General features: G+C 35.7%; 1 protein-coding gene across 11 annotated transcripts in view; it reads left to right on the top strand.

Annotated features, from left to right (window-relative positions):
- Window positions 1-26,086, top strand: part of DST (dystonin) — a 445,378-nt gene that overhangs the window by 376,165 nt on the left and 43,127 nt on the right. For all 11 annotated transcript variants that reach the window (XM_027852998.1, XM_027852999.1, XM_027852997.1 and 8 more), the window contains 11 exons: window positions 2,787-2,990; window positions 5,113-5,344; window positions 6,726-6,952; window positions 8,530-8,652; window positions 8,752-8,853; window positions 12,554-12,655; window positions 14,147-14,320; window positions 15,240-15,395; window positions 23,201-23,398; window positions 23,713-23,841; window positions 25,229-25,399. In XM_027852998.1, coding sequence (XP_027708799.1) covers window positions 2,787-2,990; window positions 5,113-5,344; window positions 6,726-6,952; window positions 8,530-8,652; window positions 8,752-8,853; window positions 12,554-12,655; window positions 14,147-14,320; window positions 15,240-15,395; window positions 23,201-23,398; window positions 23,713-23,841; window positions 25,229-25,399 — 1,818 coding nt within the window. The remainder of the gene's footprint in view (window positions 1-2,786; window positions 2,991-5,112; window positions 5,345-6,725; window positions 6,953-8,529; window positions 8,653-8,751; window positions 8,854-12,553; window positions 12,656-14,146; window positions 14,321-15,239; window positions 15,396-23,200; window positions 23,399-23,712; window positions 23,842-25,228; window positions 25,400-26,086) is intronic.

The following is a 26,086-nucleotide window of genomic DNA, read 5'->3' as shown; positions in this document are numbered from 1 at the left end:
TTGGGGAAGTGGGGGGCTTTTTTGTGGTTCATAGAGCTAATAGAAGTATAGAACTTTCTTTGAAGTCTCATGCCCTTGAAGAAGAATATAGCAAGATAAAAATGAACATAAACTTATAAATGATGTTTTAATTTACAAGGTAATAAAATGCCTTGTTTTAAATACATATAAAACTACATTATACTTCCCTCATATATTTGAAATATTGTCTGTAAATGCATTTCAATCACCCAGAAATTATAATGACATAGTAGAGTAGGGAGAGAGAGATAGTACTTATGCAAAGAGGGCTGGATAAATCAAATTCTCCTGAATTTGAACTTGAAATGTTCTTGTTGCTTTTACCAGACTGGTGTGTCCGGTTGCTCTCCAAGATCTATACAACATATACTGCTTAGAGTGACAGTTTTTTCTTGAAAAATTAAACTCAGCCTATATTATGTCATAGTTTGACTATATGACCTTAATTTTGTGTATTTTTAAAAAATAAGCTACCTATGAGCAATGAAGATTTTTTCTAGGGAGAAATTAACTTGTTAGAAGTCAGAATACTTTAAAGTACAGTTTACCTGACTGTTGAATGTGAATTTCATAAAATAAAGTATGCAATGTTTATTTATGTAGATAAAATATTTGGATGACTGGCAATTCAACAGATTTCATGTACACATTTTTATTAAGTTTTTGAGAGGTATTGGGAAAGATTTCCAGTAGAGGGTGAGATTTTAGTTGTGACTTGAAGGAAGCCAGGCAAAACAGGAGAAGCAGATGAAGAGGGAGAGCATGCCAGGCATAGGGGACAGCCAGTTAAAATGCTTGGAGTGGTGAGATGGAGGGTCTTGTTCAAGGAACAAGGCATCCAATGTCACTGGATTGCAAAGGACTTGTAGTGGGCAAAATGAGAAGTGGCCAGGGAGGTGTAATTTAGAAATCTAGAAAATTGGGTGGGCACGTGAAGGTATCTGAGTCCCCAATCAGTGGTTTTGTATTTGACTTTCTAAACTAAAAAAGTATAAATGCAAGTTATTATGAATCCCTGAAAGTTAGTATTAAATTGGAATACATTTTATAGTGGGACTTTTTTCTCTATTGTCCATAAATTTCTTTTAAGTATTGAAAAAGAAATTGAATTCTGACTGAAAATGTACCAAATTGCTGTTTAGGCAATCCTTCAAATTATCTAAGCTGTTGACTTTCATTTCAGAATATTCTCAGCATTTCTACAGCAATATTATACTCACAGGCACATAGGATCATAGATAGATAGCTAGAAAGTCTCTCAGAGGTCATCTTGTTTTATAGATGAAACTGAGAGCCAGGGAAATCAAGTAATGACTTGCCCAAGGTCACACAAGTAGTAACCAGAAGAGAGGGGATTTGAACCCATATTCAGACTCCAGAATCAGTGCTAACCTTCTGCCATTTTAATAAGATAAGTAGTAACTTCCAGGAGCTACTTTAATGTCATCTAGGATAGAACATACTCACAGTATATGCACTTATCATAGGCTATGTGATATTGAGTTGTTGCTATAGAACATGCATCAAGTGTATCTTTCTTTTACTTGAAAATTATCCATTCTACTTGTAGTAGAATATACTTGTAGTAATACAGGAGAATAATACATTGAGATTTTTAAAAGATTTGTTTTTACTACCAATTATTTGTGTGTGGGGAGATGTTTTTTCTTCATATAGACCTTTCCCTTGTAACAAAGAAGGAGAAGTAGTAATCTATTTAAATGTATGAACTCTAGCCTAGGAGAAGACATGGGATCTTATTCCTGCATATTATAAAATTGAATGGTTTTGTGATGGAGAAGTATACAAAGAGAGTATCAAATGAAGTGATTGGGGCTTTTGGCAAGACACCATCACATAGCTTCTCTCCTGTTAGAATGTGAGCACCTTGTGAGTAGGGATTGTTTCATTCATTGTTTTTATGTCCCTAGACTCCAGGCCCAGGGCCTGGCATCTGGTAAGCACTTAATAGTTACTTGTTGATTGATTCAGAAATGGAATTGCATTGTGCCTGACATATAGCATGTACTTAAATACTTGATTCGTTGATAGTACCACCATGAATCACATGAGATAGGTTAAAGTAGATAGCCACTTAGATTCTTTTCTTCCCTTAATCCTTCCCTTCATTCTTTAATATCCATCCATAGTAATGGTATTTTGTATCAGTCAAGTTATTTTCTTCTCTGTAAAGCACTAAACTTTCAGAAACTGTGGTCAAGTTCGCTGGATCTTTAAGAAAATACAGTAGTTTTTTCTTAAATTCAGCAATAATAGGTAGCTATTGCCTTTGCATTGAGTTATGCCAAGATAACGAGATGACCTGCTGAATGAGAGTTAGAACTCCACGAACTGACGTAATCCCCGCTTCCATTTGGGATGACGAGGTGAACGTCTTGAGGAAAGGAAGAAGCTTCTTCCTTCCCTGAAAATTTTAAGTGCATTTTTCCTAACAACCCTTAAAAATATCAAGGGCTGAAACTTTTAATGTTTTTGGTATGAAGTAGACAACTGGTATTCCTTATCTCCCTAAGCATTTTATTCTGTTTCTTAAAAGGGCTTTCCATTGACCAGACTTGTTTAAACTTCATTTTAGGGCTGTCATTCCCTGGCTGGGAGTTACATGAAACATAATTTGTAAAATGCCTTGTGATGGGAGGGTATTTGTTTAGAATGATTTGCCAGTTGGATGTGTCGGGAGTGCAGACAGCTGTATTGTGGAGGTGTAAGCCTAAGATACTGATAAGTTCTTTGGTTTGTTATAGCAACTGCGAGAGTTGATTGCTGAACACAAGCCTCATATAGATAAGATGAACAAAACTGGGCCCCAGTTACTGGAACTGAGCCCAGGAGAAGGCTTTTTAATCCAAGAGAAATACATGGCAGCTGACGCCCTTTACAGTCAAATTAAGGAAGATGTCAAAAAGAGAGCTGTGGCCCTGGATGAAGCCATTTCTCAATCAACCCAGGTAACCATTTACATTAAAAATGTTATTGAGTTGCTTCAAACAGCAGAGAATAGAAGCACGGCTTCCTGTATAGATAAGTATAAATTGAAATTTATTCTTCTACACCATCTCCAAATGCTGATATCCTTGGAATACAAGTTCCCTTTTATTCCAACCTTCATATGTTTTGCCTATTTTCATAGTTAAGAATTATTTTAAGTCACTGATTTCAGTAGTATGTCATATCATCAAAATATTATTCAAAATCTATCACTTGTAGGACACTGTATTGACCCCCAGGATAGTTTAAATAACACATAATATTTTAAGAACAAAACTCATATTTTAATAAAAATACTTAAAAAGAAGAATTTCACTCATCTGTGAGAAAGTTGGGTGGAAAAAGTAATAAATACTTATTTCAAGCTGGCATATTTGAAAACATCTATACATATTTAATATTCTATTTTTAAAATTTTCTCTATAATTAGGGCATAGTAAAAATATTCTTCTTCAATCATTTATGAAGTTTTCTTTTTCTTTTTCTTTTTTTTTTTTTTGGTGAGGCAATTGGGGTTAAGTGACTTGCCCAGAGTCACACAGCTAGTAAGTGTTATGTGTCTGAGGTCACATTTGAACTCAGGTCCTCCTGACTCCAGGGCCAGTGCTCTATCCAGTGCGCCACCTAGTTGTCCCAACGTTTTCTTTAACTCTGAGGGAAACCCCAAACTGGTGAATGATGAAATTTACAGATGTGCTGAATTGTATGTGATCAAAATTGATACAAAGTATTCAAAATATTTAATGTAAAAAGCTTTATGAACCACAAAGTTTCAAAAATAGATTAGAAAAGATCCTATTCCTCTCATGTACACACATTAGTGAGCAATTTTTTGTCCTTTATAGGTTAGGAAATGCAGAATTGGGGGCATTTCCAGCATCTTTAAAAAATATCAAAACTGGACACATGTAAATAATCATGTTTAATGAAATAGCTTTGTTTATATAATACCAAAATCACCTATTAATAGAATACTGCAGTCAAACAACTTGTAAGGATGGTAGGACACAATTGAATACTGAATTTACTTTCTTCCAAAATTTTATTTCAACAATAAAGCAAACAGGTAAATAAATGATCTACTAGGAAGCATCATTTGTATATCTTGTCAGTTTCCTTAGCTGATTGTGGAAAACCCTGTGATAATAGAGATATCAAATTCACTCTACATGCACCAGATTAAGATGTGACTGGGAAATATTTAACAAAACAAGTAAAAATATAGTACACCATAGGTGGTGTTAATTTGTGGTTTTCTAAGTCAATATGTGGCATGTAGGTGTCTTTTCTATTTGAATTTGATACCACTGCCCTAGAGTATGCACCCATTCTCAAAATGGGACAAAAGCTATGCAAAGCTGAGAGCTGCACAATTATCTGGTGACCTAATACTTCTCAAGAACACAAATCAGGGGTGGGGAACTTGTGGCCTCAAGGACACACGTGGCCTTCTAGATCCTGGGGTGTGACCTTTTGACTGAGCCCAAGTTTTACAGAAAAAATGCTTTTTTAAGGGGATTTGTTCAGTGAAGTTTGGATTCAGTCAGAGGGCTGCACTTGAGGACCTAGAGGGCCGCATGTGGCCTTAAGGTCGCCAGTTTTCCATCCCTGGCGTAAACCAAGCAAATGAAAACATATACCCCTGATATCTCATTGTGGCATAGACTTGACCCTGGGTTTTTGAAAGCCATTCCTAAGTTCTAACAAGTTTTTGCAGCAACAACCTGAGCCTGTTATTTAAAGACCAATTTAGCAAAGCATGAGGAGGCTTATTGCCAATAGATCGGCCCCCTGGATGATGGCCATGGCAACACACACACACACACACACACACACACACAGAGTTTTACTTGAATTCTGTAGGATCATTCTTAGAATGTGTTAAATTACTACTATGGGATTCAACTTGAGATCTGTTATCCTGTGAAATAAGGATTTTTTCTTAAAGTTGTTTTTGACTGCTCTTTTCTTACTATGTTTATGTGAGCTAAAAGAAGTAAGAAATAAAATTTTATGTTTGATATTTTACTTATCATTTTCTCTCTATCCAACTTCATTATTTCATGCTCTTTCTTCCAAAAGTTCCATGACAAAATAGATCAGACCCTTGAGAGCCTAAAGCGCATTGTTGAACGTTTGAGACAACCACCTTCAATATCAGCTGAGGTTGAGAAGATTAAAGAACAAATCAGTGAAAACAAGAATGTGTCAGTAGATATGGAGAAACTACAACCAGTATATGAAACTCTCAAAAAACGTGGAGAGGACATGATTGCTCGTTCTGAGGGTACTGACAAAGATATATCTGCCAAAGGTACTACTTTGTTAAACTTGTTATAGTAAACCTTATTTTACAAACAATTTTCTCTTTGGCCACTTGGTAGGTTAATAGTCTTTTTGCATGACAAATACGAGTCTTAATATGTTACCATCTTGAAAAAGAGGTTTTAATGAACACAGGGCCTCTGCACACACACAGTTGATATGTTTAAATTCAGTTGTTACAAAGTCAGTCTAATAAATCCCACAAATTTCTCTGTACAAAGACAATGTCTGGATCATGTAACTCATTTGGTTAAAACATGGTGCTAACAAGGCCAAGTTTGAAAATTTATTTCCTTGATAGCCCAGATAACATTTACAAAAATTTACTCAGATTCCATGGCCTATAGCCTGCACATAAAACTAATTAACTGACTTGTGAGTTATTACTTTTGGTCAAAAGAAAGAGAATGTAATCTAGATGACCTGAAACCCACAACCACCTACCAGTTTACCTTTTAGGGAATACATAATATCAGTGCATTTTTATAAGATGGTAAAGATTAGGATATATTAAGTAGATGACTCTTTGACTTATTATGTGGCTAAATCTGGTATAGTTCCAAGTAAACGTAGCGTCTTCATCCTGAACTGCTATGGCCTTAGATGTCTTATTTGCCCCACAACCTGGCTCCAGTCTGCCTTTTCATCCTGATTATACCTTATTCCCCTCGCTTGCATTTTAGCCAAACTGGCCTTCTTGCTGTCCTTCACATAAAACATTCCATTCTCCCTCTATCTTTGTGTGTTATCTCCCATGCTTGGAATGTACTCATTTCTCAATTTGCCTCTTAGAATAGCTCATTTTCTTCAAAGTTCAGCTCAAGTACCACCTCCTACTTGAAGCCTTTCCTGATCTGCCCTATCTACTAATGCCTCTCCCCTAAAATACTTTTATCACCTGTACTCCAAAGTGTGCTTATTTTGTATATATGTGCACGTTAGTGTTGACTATTCTGATAGAATATAAATTTCCTGAGGACTAGGACTGTTTGGATTTGTTTCCCCAGTGCCTAGCTCAGCTCCTGGCACGTGGTTGGTAGACTTTTAATAAATGCTTATGGATTCAGCAGGAGAAGCCTGGATCTGGACAAGCAACAGTAATCCTATGGAGACAACATTAGTTCCACAATGTTGTTCATTGGATCATTGTTTAATGAACTCTGTGACCCAGGGGTTCTACTGAACCAATTAGGATTCAAATCCTTGTGGTTTTCCTGGTTTTAGACAAGGTTTGGATATATACAGAGTTCAGTAACTGCTTAATTTGTCACATTTTTCTTTCACTGTGAGCTTAAGTTAGGTAATATTACTGTGGGGTTAAATATATGAATTTCTAGCTTATCTCTTTGGCTAAATTTTTTTCTCTATAGCTGTTCAGGATAAACTTGATCAAATGATCCACATATGGGAGGAAATACACACTTTGGCAGAGGAGCGAGAGGCTAAACTGTTGGATGTGATGGAACTAGCCGAAAAATTCTGGTGTGATCACATGTCACTAGTAGTTACAACTAAAGATACCCAAGATTTCATCCGGGAACTGGAAGGACCTGGCATTGACCCCTCAGTAGTGAAACAGCAACAAGAAGCTGCAGAGGTAAAACATTCATGTGTGAAGCAGGAAAATTGGGGGGACTGAATTTGAAAACACTTGAGAAAAATTGCATGAGCAACGAGTTAATTTGGTTAATATTTGCAGCCTTTATGATAGGTTGGGATCCTGCAGCAATTGATATCACCAACAGTTTTCAGATTCAGGAAATGGACATTTTACTATGAAAATGATAATGCAACATATCTAAGATTTTGGCTTATTGTTCTCTTCTGTCAGTGTAAACTACCATTTTGTAGATTTGTTTTTCATTTACCTAACTGTTAATTTTCTGCAGTTTATACATTATTGTGAACTTTAAAAGGAACATCACTCAGCTGTATAATCTAATAGTCTCTATGGGTTATGTTATTTTTTGAATGTTGTGCCATTGAATGCACGCAGGTGTGAAACTCATACCTCCTTAAAACCCCTAGCCCCTTGGGTCCTTCCTCCCTCTGATTGGAGAGGGTGGAGGATAGACATCAGAGAGCTCTTCCCAGATCCTCTATTTAAGAAGGCACAGACACATCATAATTATCCCACCCCATTTTTCAGCTCTCTTGTAATGTGTTATATTGTGAGCTATTAAAGGTCAGGGACTTTCTTTCGCCTTTTTTTTTTTTTCATGCTTAGCACTTAGCACTTCGTCTGGAACATAGTAAGCACTTAATAAATGTCTATTGCCAGACTGACAATTATCTAAAGGTTATCCATATTCTCTTTTCCACATGCCCCCAAATTCTTTCTGAATTCTGCCTACAGTTATACACATCCATATAGTAGTGCAGAACATTTCCTTAAAATAGAATGCAAGTCAAATAACAAGGAATTAAAATCATGCAACAAATAACTCTTACTCTGTACTTCTCTCAACTACTTCCCTGTTGTGTTACTCAGCAGGAGCTGTGTAGAATTCATTCACAGCAGGAAGTGAAAAATCACCATTGGACCAGTATTTCTGTCTGGCTTATCTGAATAGTGTCAGACTAAAGAGCTCAAGGAGGAAGTCTGGGTTATTGGAACAGCAGCAGCATAGGCATCCAGGCTTCCCTGTATTGGCGTGATCATTGAAATTCTGAGCAGGTTTTGAGAAAGTTTTTTTCTCATCATCATCTTCTAAGTGTAGATGGGATACCTGAGCTCAAGTCACAAATGCCATTTACTACTACAATCTCCCGTATCTCTGGTTCAAATCTTCCCAAGTTCCCTCTTTCTCATGACCACATGCAACTACCACACCCATTACCAAGTATGTGTTGCTAATGCTCCCAGCTAGCCAAGGTCCATGTTTAGTGTTGCCATCTGTTTTTTTTTTTCACATGTTTGTGGGGGCATAAGGCCCTCTTGTACACTTTAAATATTTCCATCCAACCAGATTCCACTTTAGAACAGTGCTTTGCACAGGCTTATGGGGGATGAAATTTCTCTCACATAAAGAATCAATTTGTGTTGATTTTATCTCATGTATATTATTTGAAGTCCTTATTTATGTTAATCTACATTGAAAAACTGTATATCTTTCTGGCACTCTTCAGCAATGCTTTGCCTGAAAATTTAGGGTTTTTAATTTCTCTTTTTAGGTGATAAGAGAAGAAATAGATGGATTGCAAGAAGAGCTTGATATGGTTGTGAACCTTGGTTCTGAGCTTATAGCTGCCTGTGGGGAACCTGATAAACCTATTGTCAACAAGAGTATAGATGAGGTATCATGCTTGGCATATTTTTGACCCTTACATTAGACTATTTTTAGAATTGTGTGTATCAAAAATATGGCTAAAACCATTCCAACCTTTGTATTATAGCTGAATTCAGCCTGGGATTCTCTAAACAAAGCATGGAAGGACCGGGTAGACAGACTGGATGACGCAATGCAGACAGCTGTGCAATACCAAGATGGACTTCAGGTAAAGTGATTGAAGCACATCTGCTAAGCCTCAGCTGTGGGGAATCCTATTTGTTTATCTACAAATTATCATGCTGGAACAGCGTGTGTGTGTGTGTGTGTGTGTGTGTGTGTGTGTGTGTGTGTGTAAGTATGAGAGACAGAGATAAAAGGTGTTACTGTGCTTGTCTCTGTTGCTTTATTACATCAGTTTCTACCTTTGAACAGCTATTTTTTTTGACAAATTCAAATACTAAATTCAGTTTGTGTTATGACATACAACACCTATACATACATAGTTGAACTAATATATAGGACCAATATTTTCAAAAATGAAAAAAATGCCTTCTTACAGTGTGGTATTTGAAAATGCAGTTTAATATCAGACAATAGAATCGGGAAATCAGTCTGATTTTTTTTTGTTTTAACTTAGGCAAAATAAAATGCAATGAATAAATAATATCTAGTAAATAATAATGTAAAATTGAATTACATGTGAGCAAATTTGTTGTCAAGAGGAGTGATTTTTTTTTTGTTCATTGAAATATATTTTCTTCTGTTACTTCAAACCTAAGCTTGTTAGAATCTTGTATTTTTTTAAAAGCATAGTTCTTCTCTTTCCTGTAGGGAAAGAGTGGTTGAACTAGACTTTTGGTTTCCTCATTTTAGGGCACTCCCAGTGAGGAAACTCTTTCTATTAATGCAGGCTACTACCTGTTTTGCACCACAGTCTTAAGAGAGTAGCCTGGGGCATTGAGAAGTCAAGTGACATGTCCAGGATCACACAGTCAGTATATTGTCAAAGATGGGACTTGTACCTAGGTCTTGCTCACTCCAAGATCCACAGATGTATATACACAGTGTGTGTGTGTATATGTGTGTGTGTGTGTGTACATATACACACACACACACACATATATACATATACACACACATACATACATATCTATATATAGAATTCTATATTTTCGTTATTTCTTGCACATTTAATGATTACTCATTCATTTTTGATAACTACTTCCAAGTCATTTCCTTATTTTGAAAGTTTTCCATGTAATTTCTAAATAACTCCCTTTCGGCCCACACCCCTACCTTACCACCCTTTATTTCATGTGGTTTCCTGACAGTTTGTCAGTCATTCAGTTCCCCCATCCATCTTGTCATATAGAAAACCCTTTTTGAACATGTTGACATCATCAAGTAGCTATTGTTTTTAAAGCACAGATGAGAACAATCACTCCTTTATCTGCCTTTCACTTTTCAAGTTTGTTTCTTCAAGAATTATTTTGAGATAAAATAACTGTAGGAAAAAAATTATGAGAAATAAAATTCCATAAGTATCCTGACTAGTTAACTCTGGCTCAGTGCTAGTGAAGCTAGTGACAGAGGTTTCATCTCCTTATTTAATTGTCAGAGACTATATATTTCTCTTTTGTATATAACTGGATACAAAGGGAACTGGGAAAGAGTGCATATAATTACGAAGTGCAATAAAACAACAATATGATAAAGCAAGTTCCTTAAATGATTTTTTTGTGTATAGTTTTTGTTCTAGGCCCTGGAGGAGATATCAGGCCTTATGTGATCAAAGGATAATGATGTGACAGTAAAATTTGTCATTAGAAGGTAGCTTGGCTGGAGCATAAAGTGCATGGAGTATTACGAAGTAAGGTAGTCCCAAGTTTTAAAAGGCCTAGAATGCCAAGCAGGGAGCCAATGAAGATTTTTGAACTTAGAAATGAAATGACCAAATCTATATATGAGAAAAGTTTTTGCCATCAGCATTATGAAAGATAGGTTGTAGGTAGAAGAGTGGAGATGCAAAAAAAAAGTTCGGAAGATAATTTCAGTAATTCAGGTAGGTATGAGAAGGGTGGGCAGCTAGATGGAGCAGTGGATAGAACACTGGGCTTGAAATCAAGAAGACTCATCTTCATGAGCTCACATCTGCCTCAGATACTAGCTATGTGACCCTGGGTGAGTCACTTAACTTTGTTTCTTACAGTTTTCTAATCTATAAAGTGATCTGGAGAAGGAAATGGCAAACTACTCCAGTATCTTTGCCAAGAAAATCCCAAATGGGGTCACAAAGAATTGGACACAATTGAAACGATTGAACAACAAATGAGAATGGTATTAATCAGAACCATGTGCTGTGGTGGTTGCAGTATGAATAGAGAAGATGGAGTGGATTAAAAAAAATGTTACTTATAGAAATGGAGTTAACAAGACTCAATAAATGACTATATTTAAATTGTGAGGGAGAGGATAGGAGAAAAGATGAACATGAAAGACAGTGAATAGTAATAATAACAATATGAATAGTGAAGTAAGGAAAATATAATGAGCTTGGTTTCCAGTGTTTGATTTTGATGTGCCAAAGGGACAAGGTGGACATGTTCTATAAACACTTGGCCATGATGATATTAATCTCAGATGAAAAATAGGTAAATTTGGAACCCATCTGTATAGAAATATCATTTGAGGCATTAACTTAAAGGAATTGGGAAGAAGTTGAAGAGGCAAAAAAAGGAGCAGTTTGAGAGGTAGAAAGAAAACCAAAAGATTCTGGTGTAGGGTCAGCAATGTAAAAAACTGCGGAAATGTCAAGAAAGATGGCAAATTAAAAAAGGAATTGGATTTGATGTTTAAAGAATCATTGGTGATCTTTGAGAAAGCAATTTCAATTGTGTAATGGGGTCATAAGTGAGATTGCAAAGGGTTAAAATAATCAGGAAGAAGAAACATTGGATATTGACAACTTTTTCCAAGAAATTTAGAAATAAAGGAAAGAAGAAAGATGGCATCATAGCTGGATAGGTTAGAGGGGCCAAGAAAAGGTGTTTTTTTTTTTTAAAGATTGAACATCTGGGTGACCTTAGCATCTTTTTAGGCATATGGAAGAAGTCAATAAAGAATAACCATGACTAACATACATTGCTGCCAACTTTGTTAAAATTAAGTGCAGAATTCTCTATTCTTAATTCACCACTCATAATAGCACACGAGTGCATCCTTTTATTCAGTGTTTATATGAGTGAGAAAGAAAAAGAAAAAACAAAAGATTCTGAGTGCTATTTGTTGCAATTCAAATGCTTTTAATGCTAATTGTTCATATGTGCTAGATTTTGACATCATCCCAGATAACAAATGCGAGCTGGAACTGTGACAGATCATGTTTTTTCTCAGTGTTGTTTGAACTCATCAGTAAAACTCTTGCCCACGACTGACTCATTTGAAAAATGCCTTGTTCAGCTATCTGTTGACTTTAAAAATTGGACTTTAAACATATCTCAACAGACTGCTCTTGAAACAGACAAGTGTGATATAGTGTGTATATTTTTCTTGTTGGACTTGTAAAAGCTTCTCTTTAAAAATTTGCATTTCAAAAGAAGGTCTTCATCAGATTCTGGGGACCTGTTTAGTAACAAACTTCCGATTAAAACAATACATGATATGGATGCAGAATTGCTGATGTCATCCATTTCAGTTTATAGTCATAGTCACTTGAATATATTAGTATTCTTAATGATTGTTGATTAAAAACATTTTAAATAAAAAACAAATTTTTTATAGAGTTTTATAGTTTATAAAGAACTTTCCTCATTTAGTAGTAGTCTTGGTAGACCTATGATTAAACTTCTTAATAATTAATGGTAGTACCCAAGGTTGTAGCAGTTTCACATGCACCAGTAACAATGTATATGCAATATATTTTTCAGGCAATATTTGACTGGGTGGATATTGCTGGTAGTAAATTGGCTTCAATGTCACCCATTGGAACTGATCTGGAAACTGTGAAGCAACAAATTGATGAACTCAAGGTATGACTTAGGTCTGCATACTTTAGCAAAGGATGTTTTGCATTTGAAAACTATGTGTACCAGGGGTATGCTGGTGTAAATTCAAACTGGCTCATGAGAGTCAACTGTTAAAATTTCACTGTGAACATTTATACCTCAGAAATTGGTAAATGCTACAAATTAGGGTTTGATTTTTTGATTTGTTGATTGTTTTTGTTGATCGAAATAGATTTTCTCTAGACTTATGAAGGTGATGGAGAAAGTGTTAATAATTCAGATAAGTTTAAAAGAGTTTGTGTAAATGGGTGAATGCCTCCCCCGCAAAGAAATGACTAAAATATTTACCAGAATGCCTCTGTTCCCATATATGTAGCCCACAATTTTCAGTGAAGTATAAAGGCTTTCAGTGATAATCTTTATAACATGCATGTTCTCGCATGGAAATGTGTCACAAAAGAATTGCAATATGAATGTAAAATTTGGATTTTCTGGTTCCATTTTGAGTGAAATTGTTTAAATTCAGACATTATTAGTGCTTTACGTAGTGATTTGCTAAATGCATGATTTATTTTTCAGGAACAATTAAATGGATGCAAGGAAAATCACTTTTGTGGATGATTTTAAGTTTATAGTCTATTTCCTGCTAAGCAAGGAAGAACACTTAGGGCTAGTTATCCATTGATTTATTACAGTTGCTTTTTTTCCCAAACTTTTCAAACTAACAGGACAATAGAAAAAATTATTGAGGAATTATTTCTTTTACACAGCCAGCATTTTGTTAGCCTGGTGGCTGCAAAAACTTAAAATTGGAAACATGTCACTACCAAGAACGCCATAATGTTTCCTGAACAGAGAGCTCAGTGAAATAAAATTATAATATGCCATTCGTGATACAGAAAAGTATGTAAATAAATTTAATTGAAGATACCATATCTCCAAAAGGCACGTGAAAATATCAATAAAAACCAGTTTCATTTCTATAATGCTGGAAGTTAATCTGGGTAAAATTCTACTTTCCCAGAAGAAATCCTGTATTAGCTTCACATGCTCAGGGTAGCTCAATTTCTTGTCTGGCGCATCCCTAATGTCATATCATAGTCTTAAAAAACTTTTTATGTGCGTAATTGTATGTGTTTGTGTAATATGTGTAATTGGACCTAGTAGAAAATATATAGAGTCTAGAAATATACTCACTTAGTAAATAACAACATTGAGATATTGAAATAGGGAATAAAAAGAGCATTCTGGCCATTATTAAAAAAAATTACAGGATGAGAAGGAAAAAGTGACCAGGTCCTTTCAATCTGAAATTTTTTTTCATGATTCTTAGAATGTTTCTTCTTGCTGCCTCTTACAAAAGAGATTAAAAAGAGCATGTATGCACCAAGAATATCTGGCCTAGAGGAGCAGTTCATTTTGTTATTCTTTTCTTTTTAAAACTTAACTTGTCGTAGAGGGTACAATAAAGTTGTTATCTTTTATATGTTTGTTTCTATGTTGTTTTTATAATAGCAATTTAAATCAGAGGCCTATCAGCAACAAATAGAAATGGAAAAACTAAACCATCAAGCAGACCTCTTACTGAAGAAAGTTACCGAAGAAAGTGATAAACACACTGTCCAAGATCCCTTGATGGAACTCAAGTTGATTTGGGACAGCTTGGATGAACGTATTATCAATAGACAGGTAAATAAAAAAGTATTTTGGGTGTGTATGTGTGTGTTTCCCAACCTGGGAATGTTTAATACCATTTTCTCTGGTTATAACAGGTTTTATTATGTTCAGACCAAGGGACATGGGACTGGTTTTGTCTAGAGGGAGCCTTCCCCTCCTCCACTTAGCAGGGGTGGAAGTGGAGGAGGGGAAGGCATATTTAAGGAGACATATTTAAGGACAATCTGGATGACAGTTAAACAGGATGGATTGTTATCTACATCATTGGTGGGAATATCCACATTGATGATGCCACAAATCTAGGTATAAAAGCCTACTAGGTTTTAATTTTCTTGCTGCCTAGATCTTTTTTTTTAAAAGGCATTTAAATATTAAAATTATTAATGCTTGATGTTGACATGATTATGCCTTTCTACCACTCTTGCTTCGTTTAAACTCTTAAGTACCTAAGTAATAACTATTTTCAGTTAAGAAGAATGATATCCAGAAATTTAATATATAAAAGATTTATTTATGTTCAAGCTGTCTCCATGGACTTACCTATGGCTTAGTACATTGACTTCTATTATAGGAACAAGTATCAGAAGTAACTAGGTGGTGAAGTGGCTAGAGTGCTATGCCTAGAGTTACGAAGAACTGAGTTCAAATCCAGCCTCAAATGCCCTAATAGCTATTAGACCCTGGCTAAGCTACTTAACCTCTGTTTGCTCCATTTTCTTCAACTGTAAAATGAGCATAGTACTAACAAGTTACCTCCCAGGGTTGTTAGGAGGATCAAATGAGATAATACTTGCTAAGCCATTAGAACAGTGCCTGATATATATATAATAGGTGCTACATAAATATTAGTTAGGTATAATTGTTTTGTAATGTAAATCAATCATAAAGATTTCATCGTTGCATTTTTTTCTCTTTTTCTTTCTTCCTAAAGCATAAACTTGAGGGTGCTCTTTTAGCTCTGGGACAGTTCCAACATGCTCTGGATGAGTTAATGACATGGCTGACACATACTGAGGATTTGCTAAATGAACAGAAACCAGTTGGTGGAGATCCCAAAGCCATTGAAATTGAACTTGCCAAGCATCATGTAAGTAAATGCTTTAAATGACTGGTGCATTTTTATTGATGATTATTTAGAAGCATCCTATAATTATACTGATTTCAATACAAATTAATGTTAAGGAAAGGAATACTGCCATATAAAATACACACATGGATATTTATATATTTCTATGAGTTTTCTATTTATTTTTCTTTAAACACAGAGGATAAGTGGAAGGTTTATATTGATGTCAAAAAAGTCAAGAAAATTAAATTGCTCTTTATGTAGCTCATGATTGATTTTTCCTCCCTGTTGTGGATCAGTGTCAGTTAATAGGAACTTAACCTTGGTTAGATGATTCCTGATATCCACCAGTCTTTTAGATTTTCATACTTAGATGAAGTGCCGATTCTTCAGTAAGTGTCTTGAATTTTATCCTTTGGGAAAATGAACAACAGAACAACTTTTCTCTCTGTTGATTAGGGTTATGAGTATTCACTTAGCTCCCAGCACTTTTAGACAATTTGATACGTGCATCCGGACATGCCTGTGTAGACAGATGCTGTCCTAGCCCCACACCCTCTCAGAGGGTGGCCACTCTTCTTCCTCTAGATGCGTGTTGTCTGACATAGAACAGAGGAGCATCTTGTTATTAGTCATTACCAACTCCGGCTCTATGAATGTGGGGTACCGTTATGATTATCTCTTATGAAAGTAGAGGGAAGTTTAATGTTTTGGCTTTTGCCAAAAGTCACAGTAGCTTTTCTTGGCACACAAATATTACCAACTTTCTGTTTACTTCTTGAAATTCTTATTAGAAACTGCTTTCTCATCTACTTGGTATTATATTTTCCACTTGCCTCTTGATAAATATACCATTTGTCCTATTAGGGAATACTAACCAGTCCTTAGTTTTTTTTACTGTTTTAAAGAAGAAAGATCACCAGCAAGTGGGTTTTTTATATAAATGTCATCTAGTACAGGAAATACTAAGTTTGTAAATGCCCAGCTTATTAATGTCCCTGAAATAAAAGTGGAGGGGCAACTAGGTGGCACAGTGGATAGAGTGTCAGGCCTGGAGTAGGGAAGGTTCATCTTCCTGGGTTTTCAAATCTGGCCTCAGACACCTACTAGCTGTGTGACCCTGGGCAAGTCACTTAACCCTATTTACCTCAGATTCCTCATTTGTAAAGTGAACTGAAGAAGGAAGTGACAAATCTATCTAGTATCTTTGCCAAGAAAACCCTAAATAGGGTCACAAAGTCAGACACGACTGAAATCACTGAACAACAACAACAATAAAAGTGACTGCCCCACTTAAGGTACTAACCTTTCTGTTTCAAATATCAGACCTCTTGGGGGCAGCTAGGTGGCACAGTGGATAGAGCACCGGCCCTGAAGTCAGGAGGACCTGAGTTCAAATCCGGCCTCAGACCAAACACTTGGACACTTACTAGCTGTGTGACCCTGGGCAAGTCACTTAACCCCAATTAACTAAAAAACAAAAACCAAATATCAGACCTCTTATCCCCTTTTCATCATGTAAAGAGCTGTCCAGGAATACAATATTAAGGTGATGATTGATCAGTTTTTAGGAAGAAGATCTGTGGTCATTAAAAGTTAGCATAGTTTAATCATGAGCCATTCTAACTTCATTTGGATCTATTTTTTTTGATAAAATTACCACATAATCAGGGGCATACTATAGAAATGAAGTAGTAAGATTCCAGGGAACTTTATGACAAAGTCATTCATGCTTTTGGACCAGATGGAAAAATGTTTCCTAAATAATACAGTTAGGTGGATTAAGAACCACTTGAATGATCAGACACAAAACAGTTCTAAAAGGGTTGTTAATTTGGAGGGTGTTCTGTAGGGAGGTACTCCAGAGAGCTGGCCCCAGCTCTTTACTATTTATTATTTTATTAGTGACTTGGATGACTTGGTTGAAAAAAGTATGTGGCAGATTTATAGACGATATGAAGCTGGAAGTAACTGCTAATGCTCTTTCTTCCTATCTCTGATGAAGATGTAGCCCTTCTTGCAAAGGGGAACCCCTCTCTATGAACCTTTGATCCTCTCCAGTCCCATCTTCCTCAGTAGGTTGCCTTCACATTATATTCATATTCTCCCTCCCTCTGTCTCTCTCTCTCTCTCTTTCTCTCTCTCTCTCTTCTTGCTTTCCTTCCTTTTCTCCCTCTACTCCCCTCTCTCTCTCTTATGTCTATATTTCTCTATCTACTTCCTTCCTTCCTGCTGCCTACAAGGACGCATCTCTCCTTACTTGGTTTGACCATCCTTGCTGTTGTCTAATATCTCTCCTCCCCTTCATCACTAAATTTCCTGAGCAAACTATCTGCGTTAGGTGTTTCCCTTCCTCTTCAGGTCTTGCTCTCTTTTGAAGTCTGGCTTTCATGTTATTCAACTGAAACTTCCCTCTCCAGAGTTAGCGAGGATCTCTAATGGCCACTTCCTCAATGCTCCTTCTTGACTTCTCTGTAGCATTCTTTGGTGTTGATCACCTCTTCCTGGAAACCCTTTCCTCTCTAGGTTTTTGTGACTGTTTTCTCTTGGTTCTCATTCTGTCTCACCACTCACTAGTCCCCTTTGTTGGTGCATTATCCAAGTTACTCCCACTCACCATAGGTGCTTCTCCAAGACTTTGTTTTAGCACCTCTTCTCTATGTCATCTTGCTTGGTGAACTCATTAGCTCCCATGCATACAATTTTCATCTCTATAGGTGATTCCCCGATGTATATGTTCAGACCTGTCCTCTAGTCCTGTCTTTTTGACATCTCAAAGTAGATGTTCCACAGAGACCTCAAACTCATACGTCCAAAACAATGCATTATTTTAACACCAAGTTCTCTAATCGTACCAAATTGATTATTAAGAGCGCTACCATCCTCTCAGTCACCCAGGTTCTCTACAGAAAGCCAATCTGTTGTCATTTTTGTTTTTATAACATTTTTTGCACAAGTCCTCTTCTTTCCTTTCATATGGCCACCATCATAGTATAGACTTCTCATCCCATATTACCTGGACTATTGCAATAACCTTCAAATTGGTTTCTCCACTTCAAGTCTCTCTCTACTGCAATCCACCGCCCACTTAACTACCAAAGTGATTTTCCGAAAGTGCAGGTCAGAATGTGTTACCTTCCTATTCAATAAACCCCTGTGTCTCCCTGTTAACTGTAGGATCAAACAAAGTCCTCTGTTTGCCACTTAAGGCCCATCACAAACTGATCCCTTTCTGCCATTTTGTTCTTTCTACATTTTAGTCTCCCTTCCACACACGCAATATAATCCAGCTACCCTGATCCACATGCTGTTCCTCAAATGCAACACTCTCATGTTCCATCTATATGCCTTTGCACTGGTTGTCTCTTATATGTGAAATATTCTCTGTGCTCACCTTTCCCTCTTAGCTTCCCTGGCTTACTTCAAGGCTCAGCTGAAGTCCTCAACAGCTAGCACTTTTGCTTTCAGATTATTTTTCATCTACTCTTCTTTGTCTTACCCATTAAAATGTGATCTCCTTTAGGAAAAGAATATTGCTTTTTGCCTTTCTCTGTTTCTTCAGTGAGAAGCATATTGCCTTATATGTAAGAAGTGCTTAATTAATGCTTGTTGACTGACTTATGAGTCACATTTTTTCATTATATTTTAATTTGTTTTAAACTTAAATACACAATAAGAAAAGAAAAGAAAAAACATTGCCATGTACACAGCAGAACATATGAGAGGATTCAATATAAAGCTATAAATTCCCATTTCAAGAAAACCTATATAATAAACACTACACATTATTTTCAATGCTGTCCATCTTTTCTTTGCGTCTTTGTATGTTTTCTTTTGTCCTCGCTGTGCATTTTTTACTTTATTTTTCCCCCTTCCTCCCTGAGAAGTCTACAATTAAGCACAGGGATACACACACACACACACATACACACACATATATATATACACATACATATATAATATATAATACACACACATACATGTAATCTATACACATACATGCAATATGTACATGTATGTATATGTACATGTGCATGTGTACATTTGTGTGTATACATATACACATGTATACATGTATACATACATATACCTAGATATTCATAAAATACACATTTACACATATCCATACTCAAACATATATACGTAAAACCATATTATGCTTATTTCTACTTGTCATGTTTCTCTGTATGTGGATAGCATCTTCCTTCATAAGTTCAAGTCTTTCCATATTTTTCTAAATCCACCAGTTCATCATTTTCTGCACCACAACAGTATTCCGACCCAATCACATTCTATCTGTCAGATTGTCTATGAGATTTTTTTCCCAATTTTTCTTCATTCCCTCTATTATTGGCTACATAGGTTTTATTTATACAGGAAAATTTAAATTTAAAATAATCATAATTATTCATTTTACACTTCAGCCCTTCTCCCAACTTATAATATGCTTCAAGATCTGATGCTACTGAATCTAGTTCCTTCACATCTTTTCCCCCTGATTTTCTTGAAGTTCCTGACCCTCTGCTCTTCCAAATGAACCCTGTTATTATTTTTTTCTGACTCAGTAAGATAATTTTTTAGTAATTTGATCATGATGGCCTTACATAAATTGGTTAGGTAAAATTATAATTTTTAAAATTATATTAGCTTTACCTAGCTATGCACAATAAATATTACTTCAGCTATTTAGATCTAACTTTGCATAAAAGGTGTGTTGTGTTCATATTTGTATAGTTCCTGTGTCTGTTTCGGCAAGTATACTCTCTTCTTTAATACTGTCTAATTATTTTATATGGTCTAGAACTATTGATTGAGTCAGAATTTTAAAAAGTTAGAATGATAGGCTAATATGATAAGATAAATTTAATAGGGATAAAAATAAAGTTCTGTATGGTTTTAAAAAATCACCTTCAACAGTACAGAATGGTGGAGGTGTGGTTAGAAAGTTCCTGTGAAAAAGATCTGAGCCTTTTCATATAAGCTTAATGTGTGTCATTAGTGTGAGTAGGTACAGTAAGTGAGGTGTACTGTCCAGAACAAGGGAGTTGATAAGTTATTCTGCACTCTGGCCTGGGAGATGCCATATTTTAGAAGAGACAGGGAAGCTAGGTGGCATAGCCATGGAGACCTGAGTTCAAATCTAGCCTCAGACACTTACTAGCTATGTGACCCTGGACAAGTCACATAAACCCAATTGCCTCCAAAAGAAAAAAAGGGACATAGGAAAACTGTAGAGCATCTAAAGAAGAATCAAGAGGATGGTGAGCTACCCTACCATATAAATGTTAATTTAAGGAACCAGAGTTGTTTAACCAGGAGAATGGAAGACTTATGGGGTTTGGCGGGATGTCAGGGTGGAGTTACCTCTTTATAAAGGTTTGACAAGCTTTTATGTGGAAGAGAAATCAGACTTGTTCTTCTTGGCCTCAGTAAACAGAACCAGAAACAATGGATGGAGGTTGTAGAGAAGCAGATTCAGGCTAGATTTAAGGAAAATTTTCCTGACTGACGTCCTGCATTTGAATGGTTTCCTTCGGAAGGCAAAGAATCCCTCCACATTTCACACTGTGCCTGGGTAACCATTGTCACCACTGTCATTTGGATGCTAGTTGGCCTCTGAGATTTTGTTCTGCTATTCTCCATGAGAGAAGAGATAGTAACAATCCCACTGATGGAGTAGGAAAATGTGAAGAAGTATCCTCACTCTTACTGTTAGCATAGCATTGAAACATATATCTTCTCTAGTGTACCAAGTTGTAACTTGGAATAAGTTTTTTCATAACAGAAAAAAGTATGTGTATTGTGGTTAAAGTTGATTACCTTGTTTTTAGAGGGAGTATAGAAGATTATAGCACCTTATGGTAAATCAGTAAATTTTCCCCAAATTCTGTCACCAGTTAGCTGTGTGACTTTGGGCAAGTGTCTCTAAACTCTATTTCTGGGCTAGATCAACTCTGAGTTCTTTTTTAGATGTAAATTATTTTTTTATCCTAATATTATAGCTCCTGGGCCTATCTTGAAATATTTGAATTATACTATTGTTGCCACTGGAATATGTGAACATACTTGACAAACAAATGACTTACTGGCAAACTTTTGCAACATAACATGTTTGTTTTTCAGAGGCTGCCCTATAGGTATTGTAGAAGCTATTCTTCAGTCTGTATTAGCCAAAGTTCAACTTTCTTTTCCTATAAGGAAATGTAATATGTGCTTGATGTACATTGCACACATTGCTAAAACACTGCACAGTTTGTATGCAGCTTAGATTTCATCCTTTCCTGCATTGCAGTATTCCTACTTGGTTTCCTCGGGATAGTAGAACTCAGTCAGTAGGATAGACATTATCAGGAGAAGATAAAACCATATTCTCTGGTCAGTCAATTTTCACTCTCAAGCTACCTCAGTACTTCAAAAGAACATGATTTTATCAGTACATTTACTGTCTTCACCAATACATATGACAACCCCTCTGTGCTTTAGGTTAGACAGTCTTCATGAATCACTGTGGCTAGCATACTTCATGATCTAGTTGGGCCTCCACAATCTTAACCAAGTCAGTCCTCAGAAAATAAACAGTCACTGGGTCTGTACATGAAGGTTTTCCAGCTTGACAAGACTTGTCAGAGCTTGTGTTTCGTTGGCAGAGTATTGGAAGAACTTAAATCTACCTGTATACTACAAGGAATTGAAGGAGGAATTTAGTGGCTTGCTTTCAAAGGATGCTAATTCAAAATTATAGGATTTCTTTGTGAACATGGCAGTTGCAGCAGCATCCTGGAACTATAGTAACTGTATGATCGTATAGAAATATATGATACTAACTGATGCTAAGCGAAGTGAGTGGAACCAGGAGAACATTGTACACAGTAACTGCAACATTGTACGATAACCAACTTCGATAGACTTAGTTCTTCTCGGCAATGCAATGATCTAAGACAATTGCAAAAGATTTTCCATATCCAGAAAAAGAACTATGGAGTCTGAATCAAAGATCAAAGAATACTATTTTCTCTCTTTTTTTTCTTTCTCATGGCTTTTCCCTTTTGTTCTGAGTCTTCTTTCACAACATGACTAAAGTAGAAATAGGTTTAATATGATTGTACATGTATAGCCTATATCAGATTACTTGTTGTCTTGGGAAGGGAGTAGGGGAGGGAAGAAGGGAGGGACAAAAAAATTGGAACTCAGAATCTTATAAAAATGAATGTTGAAAACTAAAAAAAAAAGAAATAGAAAAAAAGAAATATATGACACTAAAACAATATTTTAATTTTAGATTCTTGAACTACTGGGTTAAGACATGAATGTCATCATGGGTCCAATTAATAGCACCTACCTGATGGTGTTGTTGTGAGCATCTAGTGATATAGTAATTGTAAAATATTTGTCACAGTGCCTGGCACATAGTAAGAGTTACATAAATGTTAGTTATTATTATCATTATTATAATTTTTAGCAAATAAACTGGTGAATCTAATGTAGAAAAAGTAATATTCAGCCCTGTTCTGCATACTTTCATTAGGTATGTATGATACTTACCAAGTTGGAAAAAATTTTCAGATGATCATTTTTGTGGGTGATAGTTATCAAATGTGTGTCTATGTTTATACAAACACACACATATGTATACACACACACACACACACACACACACAGGGCATCCTGTTGTAGTCCTAAAGACAAAACCAACCCAGTAAAGTTTTTTTTAATGTTATTAACTACTCAAACTTTGGTTGTTGTATATGTCGCTCTTAGAAGTAAATTAAAAGTAATGCTAAGGAGTATAACTGACAGACACCTTGGTATCATTTTAATATTTGAAGGTGCTCCAAAATGATGTGTTAGCTCATCAGTCTACAGTGGAAGCTGTTAAGAAAGCAGGAAATGACCTAATTGAATCAAGTGCAGGAGAAGAAGCAAGTAATCTCCAGACCAAGCTGGAGGTTTTAAACCAACGCTGGCAAAATGTATTGGAAAAAACACAACAAAGGAAAAAACAGCTGGATAGTGCTTTGCACCAGGTGAGCGGGAAAAGAAATTCAAGAAACTTCAGCACAGCATTTAAAACCAAAAATAGCATGGGGTACTTAAAGTTGTTTTCAGACTCCTGTTTATCAGAAATCTCTTGTTCTGTCCTGTAGCATTGAGCATTGGGAACAGAGATATCTTGGTTCTTGTCCTAAATATTACTTGTGAAGGAAAAATCTGTGTGGCTCTGACATTTCTAATAGCAGAAATAGATTTAGGGGGCTGGGATTACTTAAGCATTGTCTTTTATTTCATTAGAGAATTTTACCTCCTAGACCTAAAGATTAAATAGCTTGTTTGAATTTAGGCACAAGGGTTCCATGGAGAAGTTGAAGATTTACATCAGTGGCTAACTGACACTGAGCGTCACTTGTTGGCATCAAAACCTGTTGGAGGATTACCAGAAACAGCCCGGGAACAGCTTAATACCCATATAGTAAGTACATCATTTTGAAAAGCTCTCTAGTTAGCCTGGGATTAGGAGATTAACTTTTGTAAGCACTTTTAGTGATTGGAAACTGTTTACAATGCATAAAGTTTATAAAATGTTAAAAAAAATTTATAACAGAAAGTCAGTTTGTGAAAATACACAATTAGCTAATTATATGCCTGAAGGTTAACACAGCTTTACTTGTGAAAGGATAAAATTTCCATGTACATAAAATGATAGTTCTTCCATGAATGTGACTTTTAGCACCTAGGAAATAGAATTTTTTAGACTTTAGTCCAATTTTCCCCCATAAGGGATTAAAAATTTATATAAACAATACTACCATTGTATGACTAATACCATATTAAATTACTTAAGTGAAAAAAAAAGCACAGAAGAATGGCTACATTGACCTTTTGACACTCATTTTTTGATAACAACAGTTTCTTGGAAAACATATTCCTAATGGCTTAAATGAAAAAAGTAACAAATGGTCTGCTTTTTTGATAATGGCCTTGGAGTTTTATCCTTAGTTAGCTTCAGGTGAAAGGCTCTCAAGAGGGGCTCTTGCTTAATCATAAATATAGAGCATGCCACTTATGTACTCTCTCCTTCCATGTTTCCACAATATGAGGAAAATTATGACATGGTGCTTGTCAATGGGTTGGTTAATTGTTTGTTGTTGGTTTTGCTAAGATGTTGATTTCTAATAAATTAGAGATGAAATTCTCTTGGATTCACTGACATTTCTGTTGCATACCTTTGTCAGAAGACAGTTTGGTAGTGTGGGAAAAGCACTGGATTTGGTGCCAGATGACTAGGTTCAAATCTTGGCTTAGCTACTTATTACCTATAGACAAGTCATTTAACCTTTATGGGACTTATTTAATAACTGAGTCACTTCCAAAAGTAAACCTGTGATTCTTTGTTTGAAATTCACAGAGTCATTTTATCTTCCCTGTAGTGCCCAACTATTTATTTGTTGGAAGGATTTACTTTTTCTAATTATTTTGAAGTGCAAGGAACTGTTTTACATTAGTGGAAAGAGTGTCCCTATCAAGAGTCTTCCCATGTCAATGAAATTTCAAGTCAAGTTAAAAACAAACATACAAGTGAACAAATCTGATTTGTGAGTGGCTACTTAGGCTTATTTTCCAATACCAAATAAAAGCATAAATCTCACAGATGGAAATTAGGAACTTAGAATGTATTATCTATTAAATTGTGCTTGAGATTTTCTATTCTTAAGGAATTATGGAAGGCTGTACATCTGGATATGAACTACACTCCATGTAGAGATTATGTAATTCAGAGCTCTGGATGACGACTTGGGGGAAAATAGAACTCTTGAATTTACTTCTTTACAATACTATTTTTTGATATCTCAATTTAGGAACTCTGTGCTGCCTTTGAAGTTAAAGAAGAAACATATAAGTGCCTCATGCAAAAGGGTCAGCAGATGCTTGCAAGATGCCCAGAGTCTGCAGATACAAATGTTGACCAAGACATAAATAACTTGAAAGAAAAATGGGAATCTATAGAAGCCAAACTCAGTGAAAGAAAAGTATGTGCATTGGTTAAAACAAAAGATAATGCTTTTTATCAGTTGTCTTTTCTGGATATGAATTATTTTCTATGTAGATATATCTTAGGAGCCTGAGAGTTAATGTTTTATACTTATAAATATATTAGGAAAAAATTAAACTTATGAGTTCTAAACGGTTATTGAAATAAAATTCTATCTTCACACATATGAAAATAATCAGTAAAAATGGAACAATTATGTTTGTACTTACATTTGTGTTGTCAGTAGCTCTTTTTAATTACAGAATTATGAGCCTCTTTGATTGAATGAATAAACAAAAAAGCATTTATTAAGCGCTTATTGTGTGTAAGCATTGTACTAAGTCCCAGAACAACAAATAGGAAAGTTTGACAGTCCTTTCTGTCAAAGAACTTGTATTCTAGTTATGGAAGGCAACACGTAAATGAGAATTCACCTGTAAGGAAAATGGAAAAGTTTAGTGGTCCCTAAGAGATCAATGTCTGAGCCAACAGCAAGACCCAGAGCTCTTTGGGATGCATCAGCAATATTGCTCAGATGGTGATGCCCTGGCATTGAGCAAGTGTAGCAGCAGGGTGAATGGTAAGGCCTGGTGAGCTAGAAGTAGTAGTGGTAGGGCTGATGCTGAACAGAGTTGTTGCAGGGTTTGAATTTAGTCATAGTTGCGTAGAAGTTTAAGAAAATATT

This window comes from Vombatus ursinus, unplaced genomic scaffold (genome assembly GCF_900497805.2).
Source record: "Vombatus ursinus unplaced genomic scaffold, bare-nosed wombat genome assembly UNPS02009835.1, whole genome shotgun sequence".
NCBI lineage: Eukaryota > Metazoa > Chordata > Mammalia > Diprotodontia > Vombatidae > Vombatus > Vombatus ursinus.
This window is presented reverse-complemented; position numbering and strand designations above follow the sequence as displayed.